We start from the raw sequence: 21,370 nt of genomic DNA, 5'->3' as shown, positions 1-21,370 counted from the left end.
CCCCCAACATCGGGAACATGTTTCCTGCCTCTAGCTTGCCCAAACCCTTAACAATCTTATATGTTTCAATGAGATAACCTCTCATCCTTCTAAACTCCAGAGTGTACAAGCCCAGCTGCTCCATTCTCTCAGCATATGACAGTCCCGCCATCCCGGGATTAACCTTGTAAACCTACGCTGCCCTCCCCCAATAGCAAGAATGTCCTTCCTCAAATGTCCTTCCTCATAATGGCTTCTTTGACTTTCATTGGCACAACTTTGGTCCTCATGTTGATAAACAGCAATAAAAATGTCCAAAGGTGATGGAAAGACTAGAGGAAAGACTAGGTGCTGAGAGCTCTCTAGTACCTGCATTAAGGAGGCAATTAAACACACCTGAGCAATTACAAACACTTATGAAGCCATGTGTCCCAAACATTATGGTGCCCTGAAATGGGGGGACGATGTATAAACACTGCTGTAATTTCTACATGGTGAAACCAAAATATATAAAAATGGCCTTTATTAAAATCTGACAATGTGCACTTTAAGCACATGTGATTTTTTTCTATTACAAATCTCAAATTGCTGAGTACAGAGGCTCGAAGGAATAAAGCCCTAGCCTGCCCAACCGCTCAGGTCTTGGCAACATCCTTGTAATTCTTCTCTGCACTCTTTCCAGCTTAACAACATTTTTCCCATAAAGCAGGATGACCAAAACTGAACACAATATTCCACCTGAGGTCTCACCAATGTCGAGCACAACTATAACGTAACATCCCAACTTCTATACCCCATATCCTGACTGATAAAGGCCAATATACCGAAAGCCTACTTGACCACCCTATCTACATGTGATGCCATTTTCAATGAACCATATATGTGCACTCCATGATCCTTCTGCTCTACAAACCTCCCGAGGTCCTATGCTGGATTGACTTGCCAAAATTCAACACCTCACACTTATCTGCATTAACCACTCCTCAACCCACTTATCCAACTGATCAAGATCTCGCTATAATTTTTGATAATCATTTTGCTATCTACAGAAACCATCCACTTTGCTGTCATCTGCAAACTAAAGTTGCGGAATTTAAAGGGATTTAAATCATAAATATGCGATATCAATGTAATATCCAGGGAATGGAAATTCTGGGAGGGAGATGCTCTGATGCACAGTAACAACTAATATAAAACCAATCATCTGGACCAATGCTGGTGCACTCTCAAACAAGATCTTACATAGTGAAATTCTTGAGCATAACCAAAACAAATATAAATATCTCTCAATTACTGCCAATTCTTGCAAATTACCACTCCCTAACCCACAAATTTCAGATGAGATTATAAATACATTTTCATTCAGCAGTATTCTGGATACTAGGCTATATTTCAGTTTTAATTTCACATTGTTTTCCACATGAGTGGATATTGGACATTGCTTCAGGCACCCAGCTGTATGACACATGCATAAAGTAATTAAAATTATCTCTCAACCCAACTTCTCTGCATTAATTACATCGTAATCAATAGCAAAGGGCCTCAGACTACATCAGGGAAAGACAAAGTGCTTATAACATATAACATATATAACAATTACAGCACGGAAACAGGCCATCTCGGCCCTACAAGTCCGTGCCGAGCAATTATTTTCCCTTAGTCCCACCTGCCTGCACTCATTCCATAACCCTCCATTCCCTTCTCATCCATATGCCTATCCAATTTATTTTTAAATGATACCAACGAACCTGCCTCCACCACTTCCACTGGAAGCTCATTCCACACCGCTACCACTCTCTGAGTAAAGAAGTTCCCCCTCATGTTACCCCTAAACTTCTGTCCCTTCATTCTGAAGTCATGTCCTCTTGTTTGAATCTTCCCTATTCTCAAAGGGAAAAGCTTGTCCACATCAACTCTGTCTATCCCTCTCATCATTTTAAAGACCTCTATCAAGTCCCCCCTTAACCTTCTGTGCTCCAGAGAATAAAGACCTAACTTATTCAACCTTTCTCTGTAACTTAATTGTTGAAACCCAGGCAACATTCTAGTAAATCTCCTCTGTACTCTCTCTATTTTGTTGACATCCTTCCTATAATTGGGCGACCAAAATTGTACACCATACTCCAGATTTGGTCTCACCAATGCCTTGTACAATTTTAACATTACATCCCAGCTTCTATACTCAATGCTCTGATTTATAAAGGCTAGCATACCAAAAGCTTTCTTTACCACCCTATCTATATGAGATTCCACCTTCAAGGAACTATGCACGGTTATTCCCAGATCCCTCTGTTCAACTGCATTCTTCAATTCCCTACCATTTACCATGTACGTCCTATTTTGATTTGTCCTGCCAAGGTGTAGCACCTCACATTTATCAGCATTAAACTCCATCTGCCATCTTTCAGCCCATTCTTCCAAATGGCCTAAATCACTCTGTAGACTTTGGAAATCCTCTTCATTATCCACAACACCCCCTATCTTGGTATCATCTGCATACTTACTAATCCAATTTACCACACCTTCATCCAGATCATTGATGTACATGACAAACAACAAAGGACCCAACACAGATCCCTGAGGCACCCCACTAGTCACCTGCCTCCAACCCGACAAACAGCCATCCACCATTACCCTCTGGCGTCTCCCATTCAGCCACTGTTGAATCCATCTTGCTACTCCTGCATTTATACCCAACAGTTGAACCTTCTTAACCAACCTTCCATGAGGAACTTTGTCAAAGGCCTTACTAAAGTCCATATAGACAACATCCACTGCTTTACCCTCCTCAATTTCCCTAGTAACCTCTTCAAAAAATTCAAGATTAGTCAAACATGACCTTCCAGGCAGAAATCCACGTTGACTGTTCCTAATCAGACCCTGTTTATCCAGATGCTTATATATATTATCTCTAAGTATCTTTTCCATTAATTTGCCCACCACTGAAGTCAAACTAACAGGTCTATAATTGCTAGGTTTACTCTTAGAACCCTTTTTAAACAATGGAACAACATGCGCAGTACGCCAATCCTCGGGGACTATTCCCGTTTCTAATGACATTTGAAATATTTCTGTCATAGCCCCGGCTATTTCTACACTAACTTCCCTCAATGTCCTAGGGAATATCCTGTCAGGACCTGGAGACTTATCCACTTTTATATTTTTCAAAAGTGTCAGAACTTCTTTTACTTTGAAACTCATAGTATCCATAGTTACTCTACTAGTTTCCCTTACCTCACATAATTTAATATCCTTCTCCTTGGTGAATACCGAAGAAAAGAAATTGTTCAATATCTCCCCCATCTCTTTTGGCTCTGCAGATAGCTGTCCACTCTGTCTCTCCAATGGACCAATTTTATCCCTCGTTATCCTTTTGCTATTAATATAGCTGTAGAAACCCTTTGGATTTACTTTCACCTTACTTGCCAAAGCAACCTCATATCTTCTTTTAGCTTTTCTAATTTCTTTAAGATTCTTTTTACATTCCTTATACTCCTCAAGCACCTCATTTACTTCATGCTGCCTATAATTATTGTAGATCTCCCTCTTTTTCCGAACAAGATGTCCAATTTCCCTTGAAAACCAGGGCTCTTTCCAATTTCCCTTGAAAACCAGGGCTCTTTCCAATTTTTACTGTTTCCTTTCAACCGAACAGGAACATAAAGATTCTGTACTCTTAAAATTTCCCCTTTAAATGTCCTCCATTTCTCTTCTACATCCTTCCGACAGATGGCACAATGGGCTAAGTGTTCGGCTGGCAACCGGAAGGTAGCTGGTTCGAATCCCGCTTGGAGTGCATACTGTCGTTGTGTCCTTGGGCAAGACACTTCACCCACCTTTGCCTGTGTGTGTCCTTGGGCAAGACACTTCACCCACCTTTGCCTGTGTGTGTGGATGTAATTATGTGAAGCACTTTGGGGTCAATGCAAGTTGACTAAAAATGTGCTATATAAATAAAGAAATTTAATTTAATTTAATTTAATTCCCATAAAACAAAATGTCCCAGTTCACTCCTTTTAAATCATTTCGCATCTCATCAAAGTTAGCCTTTCACCAATCAAAAATCTCAACCCTAGGTCCAGTTCTGACCCTCTCCATAATTATATTGAAACTAATGGTATTGTGATCACTGGACCCGAAGTGCTCCCCAACGCATACCTCCGCCACCTGTCCCGTCTCATTTCCTAACAGGAGGTCCAGCACTGCCCCTCCTCTAGTAGGTACCTCTATGTATTGCTGCAAAAAATTATCCTGCACACATTTTACAAACTCCAAACCATCCAGCCCATTTACAGAATGTGTTTCCCAGTCTATGTGTGGAAAGTTGAAATCTCCCACAATCACTACCTTGTGCTTACTACTAATATCTGCTATCTCCTTACATATTTGCTCTTCCAATTCTCGATCCCCATTTGGCGGTCTATAATACACCCCTATAAGTGTTGCTACACCTTTCCCACTTCTCAGTTCCACCCAAATAGCCTCCCTAGATGAGCCCTCCAATCTATCCTGCCAAAGCACTGCTGTAATATCTTCCCTGGCTAGCAATGCAACACCTCCACCTCTTGCCCCTCCAATTCTCACACCTGAAGCTACGAAATCCTGGAATATTTAGTTTCCAATTACACCCCTCCTGCAACCATGTTTCACTGATCGCCACAACATCATACTTCCAGGTGTCTATCCAGACTCTAAGCTCATCCACCTTTCTTACAATGCTCCTAGCATTAAAATATGCACATTTAAGAAACCCCCCGCCTCTTATTCTCTGTTTATTTCCTTTTTCTTCTTTCTCCTCTTGTGTCTTGTTAGAGGGAGTGCTTGTTAGAGGGAGTGAGGGGAAATCACATTGAGAAGTACTTAAGGTCATAGGTGATAGGAGCAGAATTAGGGTATTCGGCCCATCAAGTCTACTCAGCTATTCAATCATGGCTGATCTATTTCACCCTCCTAACCCCATTCTTCTGCCTTCTCCCCATAACCCCTGACATCCGTACTTCTTGAGAAGTCAGTCGAGTGAAGTCCAGCGACAGGTAGAAAACCACAGTTCGCAGGATATCATTACTCATGTCACTGATGAAGAGGGAATAAGCACTGTGGAAGGGGATGTAGGTGGTGGTGAGGTTAATCTGCCAGTCAGGGAGAAGAGTGGTGGGCTGAAACCTAGAGTTAAATGACCTAGGGCAAGTGAAAGGCAGGAATGGGAAACTGTTAATATAGATTTGGTAAAGGCGTTAAAGAGTCTGAAAGGGATAGTGGAAAACAAGTTCGATAAAATGGGAGAGATTATTTATCATTATGGTACAGGCAGGTTTGGAGTTATTGAGAATAAGGTGCAGGTTCTACAGGTGGTTAGATCTAGACAAGAGAGTGAAATCGAGGTTAGTGAAGGAGAGGAGACAGTTAAGAAAGCAGTGGAGAAAAGCTATAGTTCATGAGAGAGGGAATTAATGTTTTGCAAGAAGAGTTAAGAAGTCGGTTAGCAATTTTAAGGAGGGCTTAAGGATTAGGAGGAAATGAAGGAGAAGCAAGTCAAGGCAGCATTTTATAGGGATCCATTTAAATTTGTTGAAATAATGTTTTGTCAAGAAATGAGTGGAAAGGTCAAAGCTTCAAAGAAAGTTAGAGGAATATTTAAAAAGGACCTACTCAGATACATAAAAGAATAGGGGTATAGGTTTCCCTCCAGATATGCAACCCTTAGGAGAGATAGTGCGTGTTAGATGTCGGGCCACCAAAGTGGAAGCATTAATAGGCTTCTTCAGCCCCAGGGCCGAATGGAGTCCCTTACCCTGTATATGAAAGTGCGCCTGATGTGCTTGGATTCTTGTGGAGGCTCTTGCAAATAGTTTGGGAGAAACAGGTCATATTAAGGGTTTGGTGTAGAGCAGGGAGGTTTTCATTCCAAAAGAGAAAGTCTTCAGAGTGAGGCTAAGCGAAAATTGGAGGAACAGCATCCCATATTTTGTTTGAACAGCTTACAACCCAAGGGTATAAATTTGATTTCTCTAACTTCAAGTAACCCCTGGATTCCCTCTCTCTCTCCATCCCTCCACCACACGTCACACCAGCTTTTTGTTCTCACCTAGCAAACAGCTAACAATGGCCTGTTTCCTTTATTATTAGCTGAATAGAACTAATAAACCTTCCTCTCTCCAGACAGAATGATCTGTCCTCAGTACCTTTATACTGCTTCGCAAATTGGAGGAACAGCACCTCATATTTTGCTTGGGCAGCTTACATCCCAGTGGTATGAAAATTGATTTGTCTAACTTCAAGTAACCCTACTCTCCACCCACCCCCCCCCCCCCTCCCCCCCCTACTAGCTTCAAAGTCGTCTTGTTGAGTCTCACTGGCTGTAACTCTTTTTCATCTAGCCCCTAGCTAACAATGGCCTGTTTCCTTTATCGTTGCTACATTTTTGCCTATCTTTCATTCGTTTGTTCTATATCTCTCTACATCATCGTCTATATCTCTCATTTCCCGTTCCTGTGAAGAAGGGCCTCGACCCGAAACGTCACCCACTCCTTATCTCCAGAGATGCTGCCTGTCCCGCTGAGTTACTACAGCATTTTGTGTCTATCTTCGGTTTAAACCAGCATCTGCAGTTCCTTCCTACACATTTTGTCTTCACAGTTAAGTCAGTTTAGGCCTATATGTGTCCTAAATGTAGAAGGGAAGATTTATTTAGTATAGTGGCACAGAGGCTGGCAAGTTATTTAGAAAGAAACAGGTTAATAGATACCACAGTACAGAAAGCATGAATCCCGGGTTCTGCAGGTTGCCTAGAGCGCATTAATGTAATATGGCATCAGATTCAGACAGGCAAGCTCGAGAGAAGAGATTGGAATGTAGTGTTTTTGGACCTGACAAATGCGTTTGTCTCTGTAGCACATTGTTTTATTTGGAGTGCTTTTAATTTCTTTAGAGTTCCAGGATCGATAGTAAATTTAGTGAAAGCATATTTCCACAATGTCCTAATGTGTTTTGGTACAGTTGACTTCACAACAGCATGGCAGAGACAAGAGATGGGCATCATGGCAAGGTGTACTATTTTCCTGTTAGCTTTTACAATGGCAATGGAGCTAGTGATTAGATCATCATGGTGGGTCGTTGGCAGGGAGAGACAGCAGGATGGGCTGCACCTCCCTCCAATCAGGGCCTATATGGATGATATGACATTGGTGACCCCAACAGTAGTTTGCACAAGAAGGTTATTAGAGAAGGTACAGTGCAGTCAGAAAGTATTCAGACCCCTTCACCTTTTCCACATTTTGTTACATTACAGCTTTATTCTCAAATGGATCAAATTCATTTTTTATCATCAATCTACAGAATACCCCATAATAAAAAAGCAAAAACAGGTGTTTAGACATTTTTGCAAAGTAATTAAAAAGAAATAAGTGAAATATCACATTTACATAAGTATTCAGACCCTTTACTCAGTACTTTGTTGAGGCACCTTTGGCAGCGATTACAGCCTCAGGTCTTCTTGGGTATGACGCTACAAGCTTGTATTTGAGTAATTTTTCCCATTCTTCTCTGCAGATCCTCTCAAGCTCTGTCCGGTTGGATGGGAAGCGTCGATGCACAACTATTTTCAGGTCCCTCCAGAGATGTTTGATCAGGTTCAAGTCCGGGCTCTGGCTGGGCCACTAAAGGACATTCACAGACTTGTCACAAAGCCACTCCTGTGTTGTCTTGGCTGTGTGCTTAGGGTCATTGTCCGGTTGGAAGGTGAACCTCCGCCCCAGTCTGAGGTCCATAACGCTCTGGAGCAGGTTTTCATTAAGGATCTCTCTGTACTTTGCTCCGTTCATCTTTCCCTTGATCCTGACTAGTCTCCCAGTTCCTGCCGCTGAAAACATCCCCACAGCATGATGCTGCCACCACCATGCTTCACCGTAGGTATGGTATTGGCCAGGTGATGAGCGCTGCCTGGTTTCCTCCAGACGTGACGCTTGGCATTCAGGCTGAAGAGTTCAATCTTGGTTTCATCAGACCAGAGAATCTTGTTTCTCATGGTCTGAGAGTCCTTTTGGCAAACTCCAAGCGGGAAGTCATGTGACTTTTACTGAGGAGTGGCTTCTGTCTGGCCACTCTACCATAAAGGCCTGATTGATGGAGTTCTGCCGATATAGATGTCCTTCTGGAAGGTTCTCCCATCTCCACAGAAGAACTCTGGAGCTCTGTCAGAGTGACCATCGGGTTCTTGGTCACCTCCCTGACCAAGGCACCTCCCCCGATTGCTCAGTTTGGCCGGGCGGCCAGCTCTATAAAGAGTCCTGGTGGTTCCAAAGTTCTTCCATTTAAGAATGACGGAGGCCACTGTGCTCTTCGAGACCTGCAATGCTGCAGAAATTGTTTTATACCCATCCCCAGATTTGTGTCTCGACACAATCCTGTCTTGGAGGCCTACGGACAATTCCTTCGTCTTCATGGCTTGGTTTTTGCTCTGACATGCACTGTCAACTGTGGGACCTTATATAGACACCTGTGTGCCTTTCCAAATCATGTCCAATCAATGTAATTTACCACTGGTGGACTCCAATCAAGTTGGTGAAACATCTCAAGGATAATCAATGGAAATAGGATGAACCAAAGCTCAATTTTGAGTGTCATAGCAAAGGGTCTGAATACTTATGTAAACGTGATACTTCAGTTATTTCTTTTTAAATACTTTGCAAAAATTTCTAAACACCTGTTTTCGCTTCTTCAATCTGGGGTATTGTGTGTATATTGAGGATTAAAAATTTTTTTTTAAATTAATTTAAAAATAAGGCTGTAACGTTACAAGATGTGGAAAAAAGTGAAGGGGTCTGAATACTTTCTGAATGCACTGTAAATGATAATCTTAAATGGACTAGATTGAAGCTTAAGCCTAGTAAATCATGGAGTATTTCTTTGGCAAGAGGAAAAGTGGTAGAGAAAAGGTTTTATGTAGATGAAGAACAAATCCTGTCTATAATGGAGATGCCAGTTAAAAGCTTGGGTTGGTGGTATAACAGGAAGTTGGATGACACTGAACAGGTTCAGCAATAAAAAAAGATGTTACTGATGGGTTGGAAAGGATAGAGAAGTCAGGTCTTTCAGGCAAGATTATGTTGTGGTGTTTGCAGTTTGGGCTATTCCCTAGGTTGATGTGGCCATTGACAGTATATGAGGTGCCAATTTCTACGGTGGAAAGGGTAGAGAGATTGGATAGTTCATGTACAGTGCCCTCCACAATGTTTGGGACAAAGACTTATCATTTATTTATTTGCCTCTGTACTCCACAATTTGAGATTTGTAATAGAAAAAAAATCACATGTGGTTAAAATGCACATTGTCAGATTTTAATAAAGGCCTTTTTTATACATTTTGGTTTCACCATGTAGAAATTACAGCAGTGTTTATACATAGTCCAACATATGTCCTACATATGAAGGCCAACATGCCATTAGCTTTCTTCACTGCCTGCTGAATCTGCATGCTTACTTGCAATGACTGATGTTCAAACACACCCAGGTCTCGTTGCACCTTCCCTTTTGCTAATCTGACACCATTCAGATAATAAACTGCCTTCTTGTTCTTTCCATCAAAGTGGATAACCTCACATTTATCCACCTTATACTACATCTGCCATGCATCTGCCCACTCATCCAACCTATCCAAGTCACCCTACAGGCTCATTGCATCCTCATCGCAGCTCTCAATGCCACCCAGCTTAGTGTCATCCGCAAACTTGGCGATGTCACATTTAATTCCAAACGTCTAAATCGTTAATATATATTGTAAATAACTGGAGCCTTGCAGTACCCCATGTCACTGCCTGCCATTCTGAAAAGGACCCACTAATTCCTACTCTTTGCTGCAATGGGTAGGTGGAGACCCGATGTGTCCCCTGTGTTAAGAGGTGGCAACGCTGAGGCATATTTTGTCAGGATGTAGAACTAGTCTTTTTCAGGGTCAGTATACTTGGCGGCATAACCAGGTCTTGAAATGTATAGATGCAGCAATTGAGAGGAGGAGAGCACAAGTGAATTCAGTAGCCACCAGGACTGAGTGTAGCTAATCATTTTGTCCATGAGGGAGAGAAAGGTAGAGGAGGAAAGTTTTTAGACAGGTATAAGTTAGGCCAGTTACGGGGAGTCAATGATTGGCAGATGCAGGTAGTTTTGGGAGGAAAGCTTGTTGTTCCGCAGGAAATAATTAGTCGTAGTTTGAGGCCTGATAGTGTTATGGTCAGTTAGTCAGCGGGTAGTGTATTTTATAGAACTGACGGTGCCTTGGGAAAAATGAGTAGATGAGGCTTATGAAAGAAAAAAGCTTAGATATGTAGAGTTGGCAGCAGAAGTTGAGCAGTGAGGATGGAGAACAAGAGCAAGATACCAAACATCATTCACCGTGTCTAAAAATACAAATTCTATTCTACTCCCTCACAGTTTAATTAAGTTCCATTCAAATATTAAAAAGTTGAAAGTAACTGAACAAAGCAATAATGGTCAATGAAGGACATTTATGAAATCTCTTTTTCCAGCAATTTGATATGTCCGAAAAGGTTTTTGTCAAAGTGTTAAATGTGGGTTGAAAACTAATAACATTTTTTGAAATTCAGATTTTCCACACTTCTTTCATGACTTAAAATCTTACCTTTTTGTGATCATGAACAAGTCAGAATCATTTATAATTTTATGGGAAAAGTACTTGTATTTGGCAAATCTCCCATTTTCAATTTTCTGGGAAAAAAGGCAGTAAAACAAACACTGTTAAGAATGTGGTAAGACATAACTGTAAAAAACATGAGGCTATAGCAAAAGTTAACAATTAATTTGTTGTATATGAAGTGTTGTATAACTTTTTACGAACAGCTCACATCAATGATCACTGTACAAAGAACCAGACACTGAATTTTGAAGGTTTGGTTAACAATTCTCAAAATCCTTCATTCAATCTCAGTGAAGCTCCAGGAGGAACCATTTTGCAGTTTAAACAATTCCAACTTCAGAGATAAATTAACAGTAATTGTGACAATTACAAAAATAGTGGCCGTAACCCATCTAAAAGCAAAGACTTTTGTATTTTGATGGGTTTGTATTTAAAACAGAAGACAGACCAAAAAAGATAAGTTTACAAGACAGATCCAAGGATTGGAAAGGCCAGCTTACAATGGCCATCTCTAATTTTTCTTCAGGAGGTGAAGGCGAGTAGCTTGTTGAATGGATACACACCTTGTGGAGTTCGTACCCTCAGAGAGCAGTACGATGGAGAGTTCCCAGCAATTTTGACCAGTAACAAATATTTAGAAAGAATGGTGTGTAACTTAATAGAATTTCATAAGATCTATGTCAAAAGGGCTCTTCAGCCTAATTTCCACACTGGTCCAATAGAGCTATCCAAGTTGGCAACTACATTACAAACCCACTGACTCGCATGGCTATCTGGACTACACGTCTTCCCACCCTGCCCCCTGTAAAGACTCCATCCCCTACTCCCAATTCCTCCGCCTACGCCGCATCTGTTCCCAGGATGAGACATTTCATACCAGGGCATCGGAAATGTCCTCGTTCTTCAGGGAACGGGGATTCCCCTCCGCCACCATAGATGAGGCTCACACCAGGGTCTCATCCATACCCCGTAACACTGCTCTCTCTCCCCATCCCCGCACACGCAACAAGGGCAGAGTCCCTCTGGTCCTCATCTTTCGCCCCACCAGCCGGCAAATACAACACATAATCCTCCGCCATTTCCGCCACCTCCAACGTGACCCCACCACTTGCCACATCTTCCCATCTCCCCCCATGTCTGCCTTCCGCAAAGACCGCTCCCTCCGCAACTCCCTCGTCAATTCTTCCCTTCCCTCCCGCACCACCCCCTCCCCGGGCACTTTCCGTTGCAACCGCAAGAAATGCAACACCTGTCCCTTCACCTCCCCCCTCGACTCCATTCAAGGTCCCAAGCAGTCGTTCCAGGTGCGACAAAGGTTCACCTGTATCTCCTCCAACCTCATCTACTGCATCCGCTGCTCTAGATGTCAGCTGATTTACATCAGTGAGACCAAGCGTAGGTTGGGCGATCGTTTCGCCGAACACCTCCGCTCAGTCCGCAATAACCTACCTGACCTCCCGGTGGCTCAGCACTTCAACTCCCCCTCCCATTCCCAATCCGACCTCTCTGTCCTGGGTCTCCTCCATTGTCAGAGTGAGCAACAGCGGAAATTGGAGGAACAGCACCTCATATTCCGTCTGGGGTCCTTGCGTCCTTATGGCATTAACATTGAATTCTCCCAATTTGGCTAGCCCGTGCTGTCTCCTCCCCTTCCTTAACCCTCTAGCTGTCTCCTCCCACCCTCCCATCCGCCCGCCCTCGGGCTCCTCCTCCTCCTCCCCTTTTCCTTCTTTCTTTCCCCACCCCCCATCAGTCTGAAGAAGGGTTTCGGCCCGAAACGTCGCCTATTTCCTTCGCTCCATAGATGCTGCTGCACCCGCTGAGTTTCCCCAGCAATTTTGTGTACCTCCGAGCTATCCAAGCTAATCCCTTCTTCTAGCATGTAACCCACAGCTCAGTTGATTGTGGTTCTTCAAGTGAACATCCAGACACTTTTTGTTTGAAATCATAGTAAAAATGTTCTGCATTTGTCTCCATTCCAGGTTGCAACTTACAGACCCCAATCATTGTCTGGGTTTTAAGAACATTTGCCACATCTTCCAATAGTTTTAAAAATAAGCCACCTTGTGTTTTGTCATTTCAGCTGAGAAAAATTGTTCCCCCCTATTTGTATGGGCCCCTCTTATACCCGAATTAAGACGCTGAAGTCCCTCCATTTATTGGTACTTATTATTGCACTATCCTTTTGCCTTGCAGCAACTTTTTAGATTAGATTAGATTAGATTCAACTTTATTGTCATTGCACAAATACGAGTACAGGTACAACAAAATACAGTTTAGCATCTAATCAGAGTGCAAAGTAGTAAAAATACTGGTTAAAACAATATGTACAATGTGGATGAATTGAACTAGTACATAGGCAATAAATATATACAGATAAAAGAGTATAAAGACAACTAGCGTCGGGCCTGTGAGTTCAGCAGGGTGATGGTATTTTGGAAGAAGCTGTTCCTCAGCCTGCTTGTGCGAGACTTAAGGCTCCTGTACCGCCTCCCTGATGGGAGGAGGGCAAATAGTCCATGGTTGGGGTGTGAGGGGTCCTTAATGATTTTCCCGGCCCGTGTGCGGTGGAGGGCATCCATGGCAGGGAGCGGGGCACCGATGATGTGATGAGCGGTTTTCACCCCCCGTTGCAGTGCCTTCCTGTCAGCTGTGGTGCAGCTGCTGTACCATACCGTGAAGCAGGTGGTCAGGATGCTTTCAATGGTACAGCGATAGAAGTTGGACAGGATCTGGGGGGACAGGTGAACTTTCTTAAGCCTCTTCAGAAAGTAGAGGCGCTGCTGCGCCGTTTTAATCAGTTTGGTGGTATTGAGGGATCCTCTGAGATATGTACCCCGAGGAATTTGTAGTTAGAGACGCGCTCCACCTCAGTCCCGTTTATGTGGATGGGGGTATGTCTGGTCTACCTGAAGTCCACGATATAATAACCATATAACAATTACAGCACGGAAACAGGCCATCTCGACCCTTCTAGTCCTTGCCGAACACGTATTCTCCCCTAGTCCCATATACCTGCGCTCAGACCATAACCCTCCATTCCTTTCCCGTCCATATAACTATCCAATTTATTTTTAAATTATAAAAACGAATCTGCCTCCACCACCTTCACTGGAAGCTCATTCCACACAGCCACCACTCTCTGAGTAAAGAGGTTCCCCCTCATGTTACCCCTAAACTTCTGCCCCTTAATTCTCAAGTCATGTCCCCTTGTTTGAAACTTCCCTACTCTTAGTGAGAAAAACTTATCCACGTCAACTCTGTCTATCCCTCTCATCATTTTAAAGACCTCTATCAAGTCCCCCCTTAACCTTCTGCGCTCCAAAGAATAAAGCCCTAACTTGTTCAACCTTTCTCTGTAACTTAGTTGCTGAAACCCAGGCAACTTTCTAGTAAATCTCCTCTGTACTCTCTCTATTTTGTTGACATCCTTCCTATAATTAGGCGACCAAAATTGTACACCATACTCCAGAATTGGCCTCACCAATGCCTTGTACAATTTTAACAGTACATCCCAACTTCTATACTCAATGCTCTGATTTATAAAGGCCAGCACACCAAAAGCTTTCTTTACCACCCTATCTACATGAGATTCCACTTTCAGGGAACTGTGCACAGTTATTCCCAGATCCCTCTGTTCACCTGCATTCTTCAATTCCCTACCATTTACCATGTACGTCCTATTTTGATTTGTTCTGCCAAGATGTAGCACCTCACACTTATCAGCATTAAACTCCATCTGCCATCTTTCAGCCCACGCTTCCAACTGGCATAAATCTCTCTGTAGACTTTGAAAATCTACTTCATTATCCACAACCCCACCTATCTTAGTATCATCTGCATACTTACTAATCCAATTTACCACACCATCATCCAGATCATTGATGTACATGACAAACAACAGTGGACCCAACACAGATCCCTGTGGCACCCCACTAGTCACTGACCTCCAACCTGACAAACAACCATCCACCATTACTCTCTGGCATCTCCCATTCAGCCACTGTTGAATCCATCTTGCTACTCCACCATTAATACCCAACCATTGAACCTTCTTAACCAACCTTCCGTGAGGAACCTTGTCAAAGGCCTTACTGAAGTCCATATATACAACATCCACTGCTTTACCCTCATCAATTTCCCTTGTAACCTCTTCAAAACATTCAAGAAGATTAGTCAAACATGACCTTCCAGGCACAAATCCATGTTGACTGTTCCTAATCAGACCCTGTTTATCCAGATGCTTATATATATTATCTCTAAGTATCCTTTCCATTAATTTGCCCACCACTGACGTCAAACTAACAGGTCTATATTTGCTAGGTTTACTCTTAGAACCTTTTTTAAACAATGGAACAACATGCGCAGTACGCCAATCCTCCGGCACTATTCCCGTTTCTAATGACATTTGAAATATTTCTGTCATAGCCCCTGCTATTTCTACACTAACTTCCCTCAATGTCCTATGGAATATCCTGTCCGGACCTGGAGACTTATCCACTTTTATATTTCTCAAAAGTGTTAGTACTTCCTCTTCTTTGAATCTCATAGTTTCTATAGCTACTCTACTTGTTTCCCTTACCTCACATAATTCAATATCCTTCTCCTTGGTGAATACCAAAGAAAAGAAATTGTTCAATATCTCCCCCATCTCTGTTGGCTCTGCAGATAGCTGTCCACTCTGACTCTCTAATGGACCAATTTTATCCCTCGTTATCCTTTTGCTATTAATATATCTGTAGAAACCCTTTGGATTTACTTTCACCTTACTTGCCAAAGCAACCTCATATCTTCTTTTAGCTTTTCTAATTTCTTTCTTAAGATTCTTTTTACATTCTTTATACTCCTCAAGCACTTCATTTACTCCATGCTGCCTATAATTATTGTAGATCTCTCTCTTTTTCCGAACCAAGTGTCCAATTTCCCTTGAAAACCATGGCTCTTTCCAATTTTTACTATTTCCTTTCAACCGAACAGAACAATAAAGATTCTGTACTCTTAAAATTTCACCTTTAAATGTCCTCCATTTCTCTTCCACATCTTTCCCATAAAACAAACTGTCCCAATTTACTCCTTTTAAATCCTTTCGCATCTCCTCAAAGTTAGCCTTTCTCCAATCAAAAATCTCAACCCTAGGTCCAGTTCTGACCCTCTCCATAATTATATTGAAACTAATGGTATTGTGATCACTGGTCCCGAACTGTTCCCCAACGCATACCTCTGCCACCTGACCCGTCTCATTTCCTAACAGGAGGTCCAGCACCGCCCCTTCTCTAGTAGGTACTTCTATGTATTGCTGCAAAAAACTATCCTGCACACATTTTACAAACTCCAACCCATCCAGCCCATTTACAGAATGTGTTTCCCAGTCTATGTGTGGAAAATTGAAATCTCCCACAATCATTACCTTGTGCTTACTACTAATATCTGCAATCTCCTTACATATTTGCTCTTCCAATTCTCGCTCCCCATTTGGCGGTCTATAATACACCCCTATAAGTCTTGCTACCCCTTTCCCATTTCTCAGTTCCACCCAAATAGCCTCCCTAGACGAGCCCCCTAATCTATCCTGCCAAAGCACTGCTGTAATATCTTCCCTGATAAGCAATGCAACACCTTCACCTCTTGCCCCTCCAATTCTATCACACCTGAAGCAACGAAATCCTGGCATATTTAGTTTCAAATCACAGCCCTCCTGCAACCATGTTTCACTGATCGCCACAACATCATACTTCCAGGTGTCAATCCAGGCTCTAAGTTCATCCACCTTTCTTACAATGCTCCTAGCATTAAAATATACACATTTAAGAAACCCACCCTCTCTTATTCTCTGTTTATTGTCTTTTTCTTCTCTCTCCCCTACATTTTGGGTCAGAGTGCGACCATTCTCTGCCTCCAGCCTCACACACTGACTGCTAGCTTTCCCAATTTGAGTCCCTCCCCCCAACCATACTAGTTTAAAGTCTCCCCAGTAGCCTTTGCAAATCTCCCCGCCAGGATATTGGTCCCCCTCGAGTTCAAGTGCAACCCGTCCTTTCTGTACAGGTCGCACCTTCCCCAAAAGAGGTCCCAATGATCCAGAAACTTGAATCCATACCCACTGCACCAGTCCCTCATCCACTCATATATCCTCCACCTCGCTCCATTCCTACTCTCACTGTCGCGTGGCACAGGCAGTAATCCTGAGATTGTTACCTTTGCAGTCCTTCTCCTTAACTCTCTACCTGACTCCCTAAATTCTTCTTTCAGGACCTCTTCTCTTTTTTTACCTATGTCGTTGGTACCTATATGTACTACAACCTCAGGCTCCTCTCCCTCCCATTTCAGGATGTCTTGGACACGTTCAGACACATCCCTGACCCTGGCACCAGGGAGGCAAACTACCATCCGGGTCTCCTGTCTGCGTCCACAGAATCGCCTATCCGACCCCCTGACTATAGAGTCCCCTATTACAATTGCCCTCCTATTCTTTTCCTTACCCTTCTGAGCAACAGGACCGGTCTTTGTGCCAGAGGACCGGCCGCTGTCGCTGCCCCCAGGTAGGCTGTCTCCCCCACCCTTACTCAAACATGAGTACTTATTTTCAAGGTGTACAGCCACCGGGGTACTCACCAGTCCCTGCCTCTGGCCATTGCCCTTCCTAACTGTGACCCAGTTTTCTGTCTCCCGTGGTCTTGGAGTGACCACCTCCCTGTAACTCCTTTCTATGACCTCCTCGCTCTCCCTGAGCAGACAGAGGTCATCGAGTTGCTGCTCCAGGTTCCTAACACGGTCCCTTAGGAGCCCCATCTCGATGCACCTGGCGCAGATGTGGACGTCTGGAGGGCACTCAGACTCCATGACCTCCCACATCTGACATCCAGAACAGTAAACTGCCCTGGCCCTCATTCTCCCGCTTATCCTGAATACAATACAAAGCCTTACCCGGGATACAAGCCAATCAGCTGTTTCCTCTAGTCCGTTCGACCAATCAGCGGCTTCCACCAGCCCCCTTAACGATGATTTCCTTCGTCTTCTTTGAGTTGAGGACGAGGTTATTATTGGTACACCAAGCTGCCAGACTTGTGCATTACCCTGGGTTAGTTTCCTTTTGGTACTTTATTGCGACGAGGCCATCTACCTCTGCTCAAAATCAAAAGCTTTCTTCTTTTCTATCAACTGTCTGAAGTGAAAGATACATTTCAGAAATTGTTCCCAATGCACCTGCTTACTTTCTCAGTGGTACAGGATTGTCAAAGAAACTCAGTGACTTGCTGAACAGGTATAATATTCTGGTTGTAAATGATGAAAGGGAACTATTCAGCAAAACAGCTTACTCTTGGATGTCATACAGTGTGGAAACAGGCCCCTCAGCCCAACATTTGCCCATGCCACCAAGATGCCCCATCTACACTGTCCCACCAGCCCATGTTTGGCCTATATCCCTCTAAACCAACTTTTTCTATTCATGTACTGTCCAAATATCGTTTAAATGTTATAGTAACTGCCTCAACTCTCTCCTCTGGCAGCTCATTCCATATGCCCACCACTCTCTGTGTGAGGGTGGTGGATAGTACTGAGCATTTTGAGCATGATGGCTGAGTTGAAGAGAAGAAATAGCAGAAATATAGCATTTGGCTTGCTCCACAATTCATAAAATTGTAAGTGACCTTTTACCTCAGTACCACATTCCTGTACTAACACAATGTCTCATGATTTCCTTGTTAACAAAATATTTTTTTGTTCATTGAGACAAGTGAAGTCTTTCAAACATTCCTGGATTTGTGCCTTTCGAATGGTAGAAAGATATTGGAAAGGCAAAGGATTATCCAGTCCAAGTGACCCTGCAGACTCCTCTTCTTGAACATCTGCAGATAGACTACAATTGAGAGAAATGTTTCCGTTTAGTCAAGCAAAACCCAAGTTATGTCAAACTACTATTTATTAACTATACCTCCACCTTCAACACAGTAATCCCAACCCAACTTGTCTCCAAATTACTAGACCTAGGAACCAACATCTCCCTCTGCAACTAGATCTTCAACTTCCTGACCCACAGACCACAGAGTGAGGACTGGATCAATACATCCTCCATGACCAGCCTTGATTGAATGGCATAGCAGTTTCTGTAAGCCGAATGACCTAACTCTGGTCCCATGACTTACGATAATTCTCATCACCGGATTCCAGGAATATAGAACATAGAACTGTAGAGCACAGGCAAGGGCCTTTCTACCCACAATGTTCGTGCTGAACATGATGCTATGCTGAATTGATCCCATCTGCCTGCACATGATCCATATCCCTGCATTCCTTGCACCTCTATGTGCCCATCCAAAAGTTGCATTTAAGAATGCAACTATTGTATCTGCCTCCATCACTACCCAGACAATATATTCCAGGCCCCACAGACCCTCTGTGTAATAAAACTTGTCCCGCACATCTCCATCAAATTTCCCCCCTCACCTTATAGCTAAACTCTTTCATGTTGAGAAAGCATTAGACCCTGGGAAAAAAGTTCTGACAGTCCAAAGGATGCCTTCTCAGCCCCTACAGCGATACTCCCTATATGCTTATGATGTGCGGCCATCTTAGTGCATGTGACAAAGATAAACCAAAACCAATTTTATTTAACATCTACACATCCTGTCGGTGAGAGAACCAACATGAGGGTCAAACTAACTTGACTTTATGCTCTCCAATCCAACCACTGTAGATGCACTTGCCAATGATAGTGTTAATAGATCACTGCAGTCTTTGTAGGCATCATGCACTGCATCAATTAGAATACATTCTGAACAGATTGTGGAACTCAATAATCATGGAGTCACAAGAAACTGCAAATGCTGGAATCATGAACAAAATACAAAGTGCCGGAGGAACTCAGTTGGCCAAGCAGCATAGACAGCTGGGATTAGACAGGTGATGTTCTGGAATCCTCAGAATCATAAGTTATGGGCCAATAGCAAAAGAATGGACTTCCAGCACAGTCTGCAAGATAATTTCAATGTCATGAGACAGCATCTGAAAAACTGAGATCAGGAGAATCTACCGAAGATACACACAAAATGCTGAAGTAACTCAGCGGGACAGGCAGCGTCTTTGGAGAGAAGTAATGGGTGACGTTTCAGGTCGAGACCCTTCTTCAGGTCAGTCTGAAGCAGGGTGTCGACCCAAAATATCACTCATTCATTTTCTCCATATACGCTGCCTGTCCTGCTGAGTTACTCCAGCATTTTGTGTCTATCTTCAGTTTAAACCAGCACCTGCAGTTCCTTCCTATAAATTGGGAGAATCTACCTACAGGTTGAAACAAGATATTCCCACAAGGGTAGTGTAAAGATGTGAAGTCCAAGAAACCCTGTATATCAAGAGATATTGGGGTGTTGATAAAAACAAAAAGCATACAATGGGTACAAAGCACAACAAATGGGAACGGATATTTGGAGTGAGAGTGAATGAGTGTGTGTGTTGAAAAAAGAAAACCAGGAGGGGAAAGAGGGGCCAGAAAATACCACTGGTAAGTAAGATGCTAGAAAATCTCAATACATTTTTGTACTCATAATAAACATGAGCACTCACACTTTACTACTCAAGACTCATTCGTACTTGGAGATTTCACATGGGACACCAAATTTATGATGCATGTTAAGATTAAAAAGGAGGAATTAGATGACTTGGCAGACAAAGGTGAAAAAAAAACAAGAGTTTGACGAGATGCATCTCAGGTTTGCACAAACAGCATGAGAGATGATTGCTGGGGCACTGTTAGAGATATTTAAATCAGTGCAGATCAAGGAGAGGTGCCAAATAAATGGAAGCTCACCTGGATGCCTAGTTGTTGGTTGTGAAAAGGGTAGTCTTTGGCGACAGAATGATCTTGATCGCCAGGTAAGGTGGACAGTGACAATGGCAGACAATAGTTAATCCTGATATGTGTAACTCTATATACTGTTAAAGATTTAATAAGGGGAGGTTACATACCATGAATGATGAGGCTTCAAGGATGACTGTGGAACCAAGTGACCTTAGCGTACAAGACAGGTTGGTGAACAGTTGTATGATGTCCACTTTCATTAAACGGGGCATTAATTACACAAAAGGGAAGTCACGCTATAACCTTATAAAATATTGCTAACAATTTTATAAAATACTGGTTTGACCATGGGAACAGCTCCATCCAAAACCACAAGAAACTGCAACGAATTGTGAACACAGCCCAGACCATCACACAAGCCAACCTCCCCTCTATTGACTCAATTTATACCTCACACTGGCTTGGCTAGGCCAGCAGCATAATCAAGGACAAGTCGCACTCTGGCCACTCCCTCCTCTCCCATCAGGCAAGAGATATAGAAGTATGAAAATGCACACCTCTGGATTCAGGGACAGTTTCTCCCAGCTGTTATCAGGCAACTGAATTATCCCACCACAACCAGAGAGCAGTGCTGAACTACTGTCTACCTCATTGGTAACCCTTGGATTATCCTTAAACAGACTTTACTGGCTTAACTTTGCATTAAACATTATTCCTTATTATGTATCTAGACACTGTAATGGCTCGCTTGTAATCATGTATTGTCTTTCTGCTGACTGGATAGCACGCAACAAAAGTTTTTCACCTTACCTCGGTACACGTGACATTAAACTAAACTGAAACTGAAATGGAATATTGAGTGCATTCTAGTTATTGCACCAATAGGAAGGATTAATGCCCCTGTCCCACTTAGGCGATTTTTTCGGTGACTACAGGCTACTAGGCTGT

The 21,370-nt window shown here is 42.9% G+C and overlaps 1 protein-coding gene across 2 annotated transcripts in view; it reads right to left on the bottom strand.

Annotated features, from left to right (window-relative positions):
* vps13a (vacuolar protein sorting 13 homolog A) overlaps positions 1-21,370 on the bottom strand; it is a 346,213-nt gene that overhangs the window by 12,038 nt on the left and 312,805 nt on the right. For both annotated transcript variants that reach the window (XM_033017572.1, XM_033017571.1), the window contains exon 69: positions 10,612-10,697. In XM_033017572.1, coding sequence (XP_032873463.1) covers positions 10,612-10,697 — 86 coding nt within the window. The remainder of the gene's footprint in view (positions 1-10,611; positions 10,698-21,370) is intronic.

Source organism: Amblyraja radiata, chromosome 3 (genome assembly GCF_010909765.2).
Source record: "Amblyraja radiata isolate CabotCenter1 chromosome 3, sAmbRad1.1.pri, whole genome shotgun sequence".
NCBI classification, from domain to species: domain Eukaryota; kingdom Metazoa; phylum Chordata; class Chondrichthyes; order Rajiformes; family Rajidae; genus Amblyraja; species Amblyraja radiata.
The sequence above is the reverse complement of the archived record's forward strand: the minus strand, read 5'-3'. Positions and strand labels throughout refer to the sequence as shown.